Source organism: Emys orbicularis, chromosome 3 (assembly GCF_028017835.1).
Source record: "Emys orbicularis isolate rEmyOrb1 chromosome 3, rEmyOrb1.hap1, whole genome shotgun sequence".
In the NCBI taxonomy this organism is placed as follows: domain Eukaryota; kingdom Metazoa; phylum Chordata; order Testudines; family Emydidae; genus Emys; species Emys orbicularis.
This window is the reverse complement of record NC_088685.1, coordinates 41623569-41637231: the sequence shown is the minus strand read 5'-3', so window position 1 is coordinate 41637231 and position 13663 is coordinate 41623569. Positions and strand designations below refer to the sequence as shown.

At 40.4% G+C, this 13663-nt stretch overlaps 1 protein-coding gene across 2 annotated transcripts in view; it reads right to left on the bottom strand.

Annotated features, from left to right (window-relative positions):
- Positions 1-13663, bottom strand: part of FBXO25 (F-box protein 25) — a 73822-nt gene that overhangs the window by 46442 nt on the left and 13717 nt on the right. Inside the window, exons 2-3 of one of the 2 annotated variants that reach the window (XM_065400978.1) lie at positions 2482-2585; positions 1344-1393 (exon numbers count right to left, since the gene is read on the bottom strand). In XM_065400978.1, coding sequence (XP_065257050.1) covers positions 1344-1393; positions 2482-2585 — 154 coding nt within the window. Of the gene's footprint in view, positions 1-1343; positions 1394-2481; positions 2586-13663 lie in introns of those variants that run through there. The other variant, XM_065400979.1, reaches the window with a different exon arrangement.

Here is a 13663-nt window from a genome sequence, read left to right as displayed (position 1 = left end):
TACTAAAAATACCCATGACGAAAATGTAGCCTTAGCCATGAGGCTAGAACTTTCACAGACCACTGCTTCTGGGTAGGAACACAAGCACATTATGACGGAAACATGGGATGACTAGCCATGACCCCAGAACTTTCACATGAAGAAACACACATTCATGGAACTGAGTAAGGTGCTTCCCTGGCGCTTAAGAGACAGAGCACCCAGATGTGAGAACGAATAATGGTTTAGAAGTGCGTTTCTATTGCCCCGTGTAAACTGCCAACTTCAGACTGCTGCAGATCTGTTGGCAATCAGATAAGATGCCGACTGCTCCCCTACTTCTTCAGTGTGGATACCCTCTAACACACTGTGCTCTTCCTGGGATGTTTAAGGGAACAGCTCTTGTGAATCGGAGACAAACTTGTGGACCAGGCTAGAGCCATCCTCCTCTGCCTCGCCCTCTCCTTGCTGGCTGGGCTAGGTCACATCTCCATGGACATCTAAATTCTGAACCCACATGCCTCCTAGCTCCACAAATGAGTCCAGGCTGAAATGGGTCTACGTGCTCCTCACAGGGCTGCTCAGAACACAGTCCATTTCATTGCAAAATGAACATGTTGCTGGGGCACTACAACACTTCTTATTCTTTTTCCTGGTCTTCCAATAGCTCACCTCGAGCCCCTTTATTCTCTCTCTGCACTGCTGTTTGGTCTGCTCAATCCTGTGATCAGCCTGCAGCTCCTCAGATACACTTTTTGTACAGTTTAAAATTGCTCTTTGTACAGTTAAAGATGTGGGTTTACTTCAGTCCAAAGCTGCACCAAGATTTTGGTGCGTTTGTAAGGCCAGGAGGCTGCATACCAATACACATGCTTCTTAGGGGCCACTGTTCTGCTGTTTCAAACACTGGGGATAGGATAGCTGGGGAAACTGCAAGCAGGGTGGGACTATGCACTTTCTTGAGTAGAGGGAAGTGAAGGTAGACCATTTCTGGTCAGGGCTCAGGGAGATGGCAAGATAGAACACATGAATATGTACCCAATGGGCTTATGGGAATTAATTGAAGGACCATGGTATCTCAATTGTTGAGCAGCTACAGATACCCTTGTTTTAACTATGTTTACCTTGTGGTAGCAACGTGTTAAAAGCCATCTTGTGGTCTGCCCTATTGTTCAGAGTGTGATGGCTGCCCCACTGTAAGACTGTCTGAACGAATATGGTGTTGGGAGGGCCAGGGGGGGGGACGATGACCCAGGGTTGATCATGAGGTTAACATGCAGTGAAGATAAGGCTTAAGATGTGTACTTAAACACCACATGTAATCAGGCAGTAAATAAGGACTGCAAGACAGCTAGGGCACTTACTTCTCTGGTGCTTTCTTTGTGAACATAGATCCATTTTTCACGATAAAAACCTAAAAACAAATAAATTAATGTAACAATTTTAACTTTCAGCACATTGGGTAATATTTATTACATAAGTTACACAAATGTATCATTCTTGATAAAACTCTGCAAATGAGAGGTTTTTTTAAGATATTAAGATGAAGGCTACTTACAAAAGTTTGAAACAGCTGATGGATAAACAGTTCCAAAAGTACCTAAGTGACTTAGGCACTTACAAAAAGTTTATACCATGCAGTAAATTACACATACAAAAAAACTAAACAAAAAAAATTATTTAGGTTGCAAAGCCAAGCATTCAAAAGTAAGGAAACTCCAGATTTTAGGCTGCACCAGCAACCTATATTCTGCCCTCTTGTGAGTATATATTAGGATACAGTTTTAATTACATGATCTCATATTTTACACAGGGCCCCACCCTCATTCTGTGCACATACTCTGCTGTCTCCCCAGGAATGGTCTTTGCCCCAGGGTTCCCCTGTGTTGTCCCCTCAACCCCAAACAATTTGTGCCCCCTCTCCAGTGTTCTGTATGCCCCTTTCTGTCCCTCCATGCTCTGTGTCTTCAAGGATTGTGGATCACTGTATCCCCCAGTTTTTCTTTTTTAAATCATCAAGTACCCTAGATGCTGTGATTAAAAGTAAAGGGGGGGGGAAAAAATCAATAAAAATTCATTTTTCCAAGAGCTATTTCACTACTGACAAGTTGAATTAAAATTACATATAAGATTAGCACATGCTTATAAAGGCAGTAACTAAAAAGTAAGCTTACATATTCAGAAGAACCTCAGTTTAAAGTAAAATTCCCCCAGAAAAAGAAAATAAAAGCAGCATCAGTAGACTGATTATTAAAGTGATTTCACAATTCACAAATATAATTTCATAGGATCATCAAGATCTTATGCTCACTGATTAATGATAGAGTAGTTTAGAAAAGCTGTATCATTTATGTATGCATTATTAATACTGAATTTTTGTAAAAGCAGTACTAATAAGGATTAGTGAATTATGCCCTTATGAGTAAGCTTAAGAGAAATATTTAAATACTTCAAAGTTATGAAACATCGTCCAAACTAGAACTAAAAGCAATCTAGTCTTACATTGTGATTTTGTGTTATTCCGAAAATGGTCTTTTTTCCTTTTCTTGGCTGCAAATTCACAATCTTCAGTTCTGTATATTTCTTCATCATCATCAGTTAAGATGCTGAAATAAACACACATTTAACTAAAGAACCGGCTAATGATAAGTATTTAACTATAGAGGGCTTGCACCTCACTCTGCCAATTGGAAATTCACAATTTAAAGAGAATATTATGTCAGGGACCTTAGCAGAGAAATTGTCATGTTCAGCACCTCCTCTCTCATTTTCATAATTGTGTAGTATCCTTGTTTCAAATATATAATAGCTTCCATAGGAAATTCATATTACGGACATATTTAAAACCTTAAAAAGTGTAATTTAGGAGGAGGAACTAATGAGGAGCCAGCACTATATGATCAAACACCTTTCTTCAAACTGCTATTGTGTGTGCATAGATCACCACTGGCTGATGGAAAACAGTCTGGAAACCACTGCAGTATATCAAGGTTCTCAGATTCCAAGGCCAGAAAGGACCACTGTGATCATCTAGTTTGCCCTCCTGTGTAACACAGCCCATAGAAATTCCCAAAGTAATTCATAGAGCATCCAATCTTGATTTCAAAATTGTTTGTGATGGAGAACACCTCATGACTCTTGGGAAATTGCTTCAATGATTACTCACTCTCACTGTTAAAAATGTATAGCTTATATCCAGTCTGAATTTGTCTAGTTTCAACTTCCGGCCATTAGAATGAGGTCATACCTTTCTCTGTTAGACTGAAGAGCCCATTATTAAATATTTGTTCCCCATGTAGGTACTTATAAACTGTAATCAAGTCACCCCTTCTCGTTCTCTTTGTTAAGCTACATAGATTGAGCTTCTTCGGTCTATTGCTATAAAGTATGTTTTCTAATCCTTTAATCTTTCTTGTGGCTTTTCTTTGAAATCTCTCCAATTTATCAACATCTTTCTTGAATTGTGGATATCGGAACTGGAAACAGTATTCCAGCAGTGGTTGTACCAATGCTAAATAGAGAGGTAAAATAACTTCTCTACTCCTATTTGAGATACCCATTTATGGATCCAATGATTGCATTAGCCATTGCACTGGGAGTTCATGTTCAGCTGATTATCCACCATGACCCAAAATCTTTTTCAGAGTCGCTCCCTTCCCAGGATAGAGTCCCCTGTCCTGAATGCATGGCCTACATTCTTTGTTCCTAGATGTAGGCATTTACTTATAGCCATATTAAAACACATTGTTTTATTGCACCCAGCTTACCAAGTGATCCAGATTGCTCTATGTAGGGTACCTGTCATCTTCATTATTTGCCACTCCCACAATTTGAGTCATCTGCAAACTTCATCAATGATGATTTAATGTTTTCTTCCAGGTCATTAATAAAAATGTTAAGCAGCATAGAGTAAAGAACCAATCTCAACATCCTTAACACCACACCATTTAAAGATGATTCTCCATTTAAAACTACATTGTGACACCAATGAGTTAGTCAGTTTTTAATCCATTTAATGTGTGCCAAGTTAATTTTATATCGTTCTAGCTTTTTTAATCACAATATCATGCGGTACCAAATCAAATGACTTACAGAACTTGAAGTATATTACAATTAACACACTATTTCCTTTATCAACCAAGCTTGTAAGATCATCAAAAAAAAGGTAACAAGTTAGTTTGACAGAATCTGTTTTTTCATAAACCCATGCTGATTGGCATGAATTATATTATTCTCCTTTATTTCCTTAACTGAGTCTCATATCAGCCACCTCATTATCTTGACTGGGATCAATGTCATACTGACAGGCTTATAATTACCCGGGTCATCCTATTTTAAACATTAGCACAACATTAGCTTCCTTCCTGTCTTCTGGAACTTCCCTGGTGTTCCAAGACTTAGTGAAAGCAACTTTAAGGTCCAGTAAGCTCCTCAGCCTGCTCTTTTAAAACTCTTGGGACAAGTTACCAGACTTGCTGATTTAAAAATGTCTAACTTTGGTAGCTGCTGTTTAACATCCTGCTGAGATACTAGTGGAATGGAAAGAGAGTGATCTCATATATGATTACATAATCTGTTTCCCCCCCCAAATACAGAAGAGATATTTATTGACTCTTTCAGCCTTTTCTGCATTATTATTGATAATTCTATGATTTCCATATAGTAATAGACCAAGATAGAAAGCTGGCTAGATTGTCGCGCTCAATGGGTAGTGATCAACGGCTCAGTGTCTAGTTGGCAGCCGGTATCAAGCGGAGTTTCCCAGGGGTCGGGCCTGGGGCCGGTTTTGTTAAACATCTTTATTAATGATCTGGATGATGGGATGAATTGCACCCTCAGCAAGTTCGCAGGCGACACTAAACTGGGGGGAGGGGAGGGGAGGATAGGGATAGGCTCCAGAGTGACCTAGACAAATTGGAGGATTAGGCCAAAAAAAAATCTGATGAGGTTCAACAAGGACAAGTGCAGAGTCCTGCACTTAAGAAGGAAGAATCCCATGCACCGCTACAGGCTGGGGACCAACTGGCTAAGCAGCAGTTCTGCATAAAAGGACCTGGGGATTACAGTGGATGAGAAGCTGGATATGAGACAGCAGTGTGCTCTTGTTGCCAGGAAGGCCAACAGCATATTGGGCTGCATTAGTAGCAGCATTGCCAGCAGATCGAGGAAAGTGATTATTCCCCTCTATTCGGCACTGGTGAGGCCACACCTGGAGTATTGCGTCCAGTTTTGGGCCCCCCACTACAGAAGGGATGTGGACAAACTGGAGAGAGTCCAGCAGAAAGCAACAAAAATGATTAGGGGGCTGAGGCACATGACTTATGAGGAAAGGCTGAGGGAACTGGGCTTGTTTAGTCTGCAGAAGAGAAGAGTGAGGGGAGATTTGATAGCAGCCTTCAATTACCTGAAGGGGGATTCCAAAGAGGATGGAGGTAGGCTGTTCTCAGTGGTGGCAGATGACAGAACAAGGAGCAATGGTCTCAAGTTGCTGTGGGGGAGGTCTAGGTTGGATATTAGGAAACACTATTTCACTAGGAGGGTGGTGAAGCACTGGAATGGGTTACCGAGGGAGGTGGTGGAATCTCCACCCTTAGGGGTTTTTAAAGGCCTGGCTTGACAAAGCCCTGGCTGGGATGATTTAGTTGGTGTTGGTCCTGCTTTGAGCAGGGGAGTGGGCTAGATGACCTCCTGAGGTCTCTTCCAACCGTAATATTCTATGAATACCATTGTTAAGATTCTTTTTATTTCTAATCCTTCTTATTGTTTTTAACTCTACCGGCCACAGATATCGCTGTGTCCATTTGCTTCCTTTATCAATGTTTTACAATTCCTAGTTTCTCATTACTATCAACTTCCCTTTTCTTCCACTCATATATATTATTTTGAGGAAGGCCAGTAACAAGCTTTTGCACTCTAAGGGAACATGATCTCTTGCAGCAAAAACCGATGAGAATATGTTTTTTCCATTTACTACGTGCCACAGAAATACAGTATACGACTGACCATTGCTACAGTTAAGCAAAGCTTTCAATGAGGTGTTCATTGTAGCAGAGATTATCTGAGTAGGATCACAACATTAGTTGTTTTAGGCTATCACTACAATATTGAGGAAAGTGCTATTGTACTGGAGATTTTCAGGGGTGGGGTTGGATGGGGTTGGAGCAATCTAATTACAAAGTGTCATCATTATCCTCAACAATGTATGTCTGCATGATATGCCCCTATGAAGTAAACAAAAAAGGAGAATCATTTTTTCTAAACACCATGCTTGTGTTGAGGTGGGAAATTAATTTTAGTGAAGTATTTTGACTTTCACATAGTAACTTTGTGTGTGTATGTGTATACATATATTATATATAAATAAACAGTAAGATAACAGTAATATGGAAACACATACCATAATGGACCTTAAAGTCTATTCTTGAATAGTAATTCACTACACAGTTAAGCTTCCCTGCCAAAAAAATTGCTGAAGTGTTTGGTAACAACTAAAGCAAGTTTTATATCCCCCAAAATCCTGGATTACTTTTATCTTCTCTACAATTAATGAAAGAACTGTCAATAGGGTGGTTGGGAGAAAAAACACTGTAGACCCTAGAGCTGAATTTTTCCAAATTTTGATTTTTCAATTAAATTTTTACAAAAAAAAGTTGTACTGTACATTACTCTTAAGTCTGGGCACTTCTAAGCTCCTGATCAGTAGGCGCAAATAACCTCATCCAAAGCCAACTGATGCTCAAGATACTCTAACACTTAAACACAGTAGACCAGAGATAGTCAATAGGCGGACCGCAGGCCAAATCTGGACCACCAGATGCTTTTGCATGGACCTCAAAATGTTTTTTTTTTATTTACTTATTATTATCATCATCATTATTGTTGTTAATTTTTTTTATTATTTTCTCTGGAGTCTGGCCCTTGACTATACCTTGACCAAGAAATTTGGACCTTGACAAAAAAAATTGACTACCCCTGCACAGGAGAGCCTTACGCAGAATGATCACACTAGTAGATACTTCTGCATATTATGCTATGGTGACATAAGACAGACTTTCACCAAATACAATATCAGAGACCATAAACTAGGAGTGGAAAGTGGAAGATACAAGGCATAACTCAAGACAATAATGACTGCAAACAAAGTGAGATAAGAAAAACTGAGGCACACACACACATCTGCTACTCTAATACCCAGTGCAAGAAAGATGTTTCAAACTGTCAGGAAATTTAAAAGGCTCTTAAATTAAAAGCCATGAGGAATAAGTGAAGAAACAGAGAGAGACAGCATTACACTATGTAGCAAACTGAATCAGGTATGGGCAATAATGACACGAAGTCACACGGAAATCCAAATACACTGAAGCCTCATCTTGGCAGATGCTTGAGATACTGTATCTACCTCTAACAGAGCTCTCAGAGGGTTGGCTCTTACATATTTGTCACATTCATCATAGGTATCATGACAAAAAGTATTATTGAATTGGAATTTACTGAAGGAGATAAGCTAGAGGTTGCAGCCTCTCCTGGACTAGGCTACCTCCTGACTGTGCAGAAGGGGAGCACAAAGAAAGGGAATTAGGAGGGCAGATTCTCCTAGTCCAGGCCCTACCCCAAAAGAGAAAAGTTAAATAGATAGGAAGATTAGGCCAAGAGAACCTCCCCCATCCCACTCTGAATAATAGATTGGGGAGGGAAGGCCTGTTTAGAGCAGACTCTGGCTTCCCACTGCTGAAGGAAACAGAACTTCTCTTGAGGCAAGTCCATGAATATCAGACTGAACTCAGCACAAGTGCCAGGAAAACATCCTTTGTCTGTCTCATGTGTGAAAGAAGAAAGGATAAAAAACAAAGCATGAATGTGGCTTAATGTAGGTTGGATGGATTCCTTTATTTATGTTGATGGAAGAACATCAGTATAGGAAGGGCTGCCCAGTCATAACAATAACTCTGTCTTGGCTCTGCTCTGCAACAGCAAACCTGTGGCATTTGAGCTTCCACTTTCCTTACTCCAAATTGTGACATCCTAATGCAGTGCAATCTGGGACACCATACAACAGAGCTGGAATCCCTTGTGTGATGGCTGCCCCACTGCCTTGATGCTGCTGATGCAGGCTAGCTCTTCTAATCCTCAAGACATCATGCAACAAGTCACTAGCCAGAAGCTTTATCCCATTCAATACCAGTGCATGCAGGGTTTTGGAGTGAAGCTCCTGCCATCCTGAGGCTAAGTTCCAATGTAGAGGTGTTGGAGAAACAGCTATGGAACCATATTTTGTCAGAATGCGCAGTTCCTTGAATCTAAATGCTTTGTCCAATTTACCCAATTTCACCAGAATTTATTTTTGGACGGAAACCGAGTTCCAGCAATGTCAGAGTGTCCCGTTTTGACATTTTCTGAATGAAACATTTTGATATTTTTTGTTTTGAAACAACTTTTTGATTTTGAATTTTTTTACTTTATATACTATAATACAACAAAGCATTTTAAAAGTCAAAACCAAAACTTTTCAATCTTGTCCAAACAAAACATTCTGATCAACCCAAAATGATTTCTTTCTGAGTTTTCCTTCAGGGAGAATTTCTAAGTTTTGGGTTTTCATTCTGATGGAGAATAAAGCCATATTTCAAAATCTTGAAATCCTCCACGAAACCGAATTTCTGTCCTCCATACAGTTCTACTCCTATGGTATTTACAAACATTGTTCTGCCATAGTGCTCAAGTGGAGGCAAGTGGATTTCTTCAGGGTTGGCTTCTTTTAAAAAGGATTTGCAGTCAATATTGTCAGCTGCCATCACTGGGGACTAATAACCACCAGCACTAGGAACAAGTTGTTGATAGTTTATTGTCTATAGCTGGTTTATGACCTACAGCTGATTTTAATGATATTGTGTTATCTGTATTGTATAAACATTAAACATCATAAACCCTCCAACGTGGACTTGGCTATATGTTAGTTTAATTCCCTTCCAACATTGAACAAACAGTTCAAAGTTCACCTGACGTATAAGGAAGTAATGGCCTATCTTTCAGGGAGCACATTCCTGAGCAAAGGAGTCAAGCAGCAGAATCAGAGGGCAAGATTTCTTGGGCTTGAATTTGCCCTGTGGAACATGCTCTTAGAGGTTAATAGTGCTCTACCTGAGAGTCCAACTTCTCTCTGGAATCCAGCCCTGTCACTCACAAGCACAGCAGAGTACTTGGCATTGGTTCTTTGGCTCCATTATATCCTCATTGACAAACACTCCTCAAGAGAGAAGAAAATCCACCTTAATTGTATGACTCTAACACAGCTCAATTCCTACCACGTATGTTTGTCTTTTTTTACTCTAGATTTAGCTTTCTCTTCAGATGATTGGGCCGAAGTTTGATTCTCATGTAAGGGTAGGGTCACCAGACAGCAAGTGTGAAAAATCGGGACAGGGATGAGGGGGGTAATAGGAGCCTATATAAGAAAGAGACCCAAAAATTGGGACTGTCCCTATAAAAATCGGGACATCTGGTCACCCTATGTAAGAGCAGGACAAACAATGCTCCCTAAAGCCAGGCAAAAATGGTGCAGACCTTTCTACAACACAGCTCTGTCAAAGCACCTTATTCCTGACCTGCAGCTCCATCTGCTGCCCCAGTCCTCAGCCCCACACAACTTTGCCAGTGCACCTCAAACGGCTTGTCTGCAGTTCCTATAATGATGATACAACATAACATTAGTGTCTTCGATACAAAAGTACACCTCTACCCCGATATAACACGAATTCGGATATAACACGGTAAAGCAGTGCTCCGGGGGGACGGGGCTGCGCACTCTGGCGGATCAAAGCAAGTTCGATATAACGCGGTTTCACCTATAACGTGGTAAGATTTTTTGGCTCCCGAGGACAGCGTTGTATCAGGGTAGAGGTGTATTTCAAAATGCTTTACCAAAGTTAAATAACAGCCAAGGGAGAGAAAAATGCAGGGGCAAAGGTAAGGGAGAAAACAATGGTTTGTAGATGAGATTGAAATTCAGATTATTCTGTTATTTTTAAAGTGACTAAACTCCGAACAGAGACAAAAAGGACAAGGGAACCTGCCCCACCACATTTACAGTCTGCATTTAGCAGTGATGCAATGGGTAATAAACTGCAAGGAGGGTTTGGAGTGAGGTGGAGTATGGCAAGGATAATAGATCACCTTGTGATTACATTACTATCTACTCTATTGCAGTTCTATTCAAATTCTTCTAACATGTCAGCAAAATAGTAATTAAAGGGAGAACAAGTCAATATAGGTTATCTGGACTTTCAAAAAGCCTTTGGCAAAGTCCCCCACATGACTATTAAGGAAACTAAATCATGGAGTGGAAGGTAAAGCACTGTGATGGATTAAAGATGAGTTAAGAAAGAGAAGACAAAGAATAGAAATAAATGGCCAATTTGTAGCATGGCAAAAGATAAACAGTGGGGCAACATAAGATTTTATTATTAATGATCCTGAAGAGGAGGTGTGCATTCAAGTAGCAAAATTTGCAAATGACATAAAATTATTTAGGTTAGTCAAGGCCAGAAAAGACATGGACAACATCAGAGGGACCTCGGAAAGCTAGAAAAATGGGCCACATGATGGCAGATAAAATTCAGTCATATAATCACAGCAATGTAGGGATGGGAGGAAACTCAAGAGGTCATCTAGTCCACCCCCCTGCACTGAGGCAGGACCAAGTATACATAGACCATCCCTGACAGATGCTTGTCTAATCTCTTCTTTAAAACGTCTAATGATGGGGATTCCACAACCTCCCTAAGTAGCCTGTTCCAGTGCTTAAGCTTAACTATCCTTATACTTAGAAAGTTTTTCCTAATATACAGCCTAAATCCTAATATACAGCTTAAGTCTCCCTTGCTGCAAACAAAGCCAATTCTTGTTCTATCATTGGTGGACATGGAGAACAATTGATCACTGTCCTCTTTACAACCTTTTACATATGTGAAGACTTATCTCACCCCCAGCCTTCTTTCCTTTAGACTAAACATGCCCAGTTCTTTCAATCTTTCCTCATAAGTCATGTTTTCCAACCTCCTACTTTTGTTACTCTATTCTGGACTCTCTCAAATTTGTCCACATCTTTCTTAAAGTGTGGTGCCCAGAATTGGACATAATACTCCATGAGGCCTTACCAGTGCACAGTAAAGTGGGACAATTACCTCCCATGTCTTACATATGACTGTCCTGATAATACATCCCCAGAATTACATTTCCCTTTTTCACAACAGCATTGCATTGTTGACTCATATTCAATTTGTGATTCACTATAATCCCCAGATCCTTTTCTGCAGTGCTGCTTGCCCAGCCAGTTATTCCCAATCTGGTTTTGTGCATTTGATTTTCCTATCTAAGTGTAGTATTTTGCACTTGCCTTTATTGAATTTTATCCTACTGATTTTAGGCCAATTCTCCAGTTTATCAAGGTAATTTTGACTTTTAATTCTGTCCTCCAAAGTGCTTGCAACCCCTCCCAGAGTGGTGTGATCCACAAATATTATAAGTGTACTTCCACTCCATCACCCAGGACAGACCTCTGCAGGATCTGACTTCATGTGTCTTCCCAGTTTGACAGCAAACCATTGATAACTACTCTGAGTATTGTTTTACAATCAGTTGTGCACCCACCTTATAGTAATTTCATCTGGACCATATTTCCTTAGTTTGCTTATGAGAATGTCATGTGAGACTATGTCAAAAGCCATACTAAAGTCAAGATATATCATGTCTACTGCTTCTCTCACCCTTCCTCCCCCCATCTTCTAGTCTTGTTACCCTGTCAAAGAAGAAATTAGTTTGGTTTGGCATGATTTGTTCTTGACAAATCCATATTGGCTATTACTTATCATCTTGTTATACTCTAGGTGCTCACAAACAAATTATTAAACAATTTGTTCCAGTATCTTTCCAGGTATCAAAATGAGGCTGACAGGTCTATCCTCTTTGTTCCCCTTTTTAAAGATAGGTACTATGTTTGCCCTTCTCCAGTTCTCTGGAACCTAACCCATCCTCCGTGAATTCTGGAAGATAATTGGTTCAGAGATTACTTTGGATTTTTTTAAAGTACTGTAGGGAAAATTTTATCAGGCCTTTTCAACTGGGTACATCTAAATATTATTTAACTTGTACCTTCCCGATTCTGCCCTCTGTTCTTTCCCCCTTGTTAATATTAATTGTGTGAAGCATCTGGCCACAATTAACCTTTTTAGCGATGAATGAAGCAAAAGTGGCATTAAATACTTTACTTATTTTGTCAGTGTTCACAAATACAAGGTACTGTACAATAAGAAATAATTTGATGTATTCATAGACGTTGAGTTCTAAATTAACTGTAACAACTAAAAAAAAAAAAAAAAAAAGACCAGGGCAAGAGTATCTCAAGCACTTTGGTAAGAGTCAACTAGAAGGCTAAGCATGGGGGGGATGGGCAGAAGGGAAGCATGTCAGGGAAGGGATAGACCGTGGCAGATTTGAGAGAGTTACACAAGTTACTAGAGGCAAAGACGCATGCCCACCTCATGCAGTAGGTGGTGAGAACAGGGAGCAAAGGGCAGGGAAAATGGGGTCAAGCCATAGGAAAGGAAGTCAAGAGAAGAAGTTGTTTTCTTAAGGGGTGGATGTCAGAAATGCCCAGGGGTGACAAGAGAATTAGAATTAAATGGAGAGGGAGGCATCTGGCTCTGAGGCAAGTGTGAGCAGAGTAGGTAGAAATGAGAGTGGAAGTTTCCAGCATCTTTGGAAATGTGGGGGGAGAAGGAAGTACACTTTGGAAAGCAGGACTTTGGAGCTGTGCTCCGGCTCCGCTCCAGCTCCAGGCAAAAACCTGCGCTCCACTGCTCCGGAGCTGCTCCGCGCTCCGCTCCAAAGCCTTGTTGGAAAGAACCCTCTGTTGTTACAGTCGGGTCATACACTGCTCTGTCAGTGCCCTTCAGTCCTCCCCTGAAACACTCCCTTCTATTCCAGTCCTGGGCAGGGGCCACTCTATAGGCAAACAAAGCAGCTGCCTAGGCTGTAAGGGTAAGGCCTTTGTCTGCAGCCATATTGTAAGGCCTAAAGCCGAAGGCCTTCATCTGCAGCCAGATTAAAAGAGCAGCCAAGCAGCAGCCATTAGCTAAGAAGCAGGAAGTCACATCCCATCTAAATTATATTAAAACAATGTAATATCAGGCTGTTTAGAAGGAGACCCTGTCCTAATGGTACCCACTATCGCCAGATAAAGAAACAGATCTTAAGATGGTTAAAGAAAACTTAGTTTGATAGCATTCTATCTCTCAAGAAATCACTTATCAATAGCTGTAGTTGTGAAATCCTCATTTCTTTATTGTTTTGTCATTATGGTCCCCACTTTCCTATTTTTTATCTGTCTGGTTCTTTAATTGTTTCTCTCTGTTACATAATTAATTTTGCTAGGTGTAAATTAATTAAGGTGGTGGGGTAGGATTGGTTAAAGAATTTTGTTACACTATGTTGGGATTGGTTAATAAAATTTTAGTATAATGATTGGTTAAAGTATAGCTAAAAAGGACTCAAATTTCACTATATAAACTGGGGTCCAAAAGGAAGTTCTTTGGAACCAACTCCAGAACACAACCCCAAAGATCAGAGCTGCCAGACCTCAGCACTCTGCCAATGACGCTGTGCAGAAACTGGAGTCCCCCAGATGGAC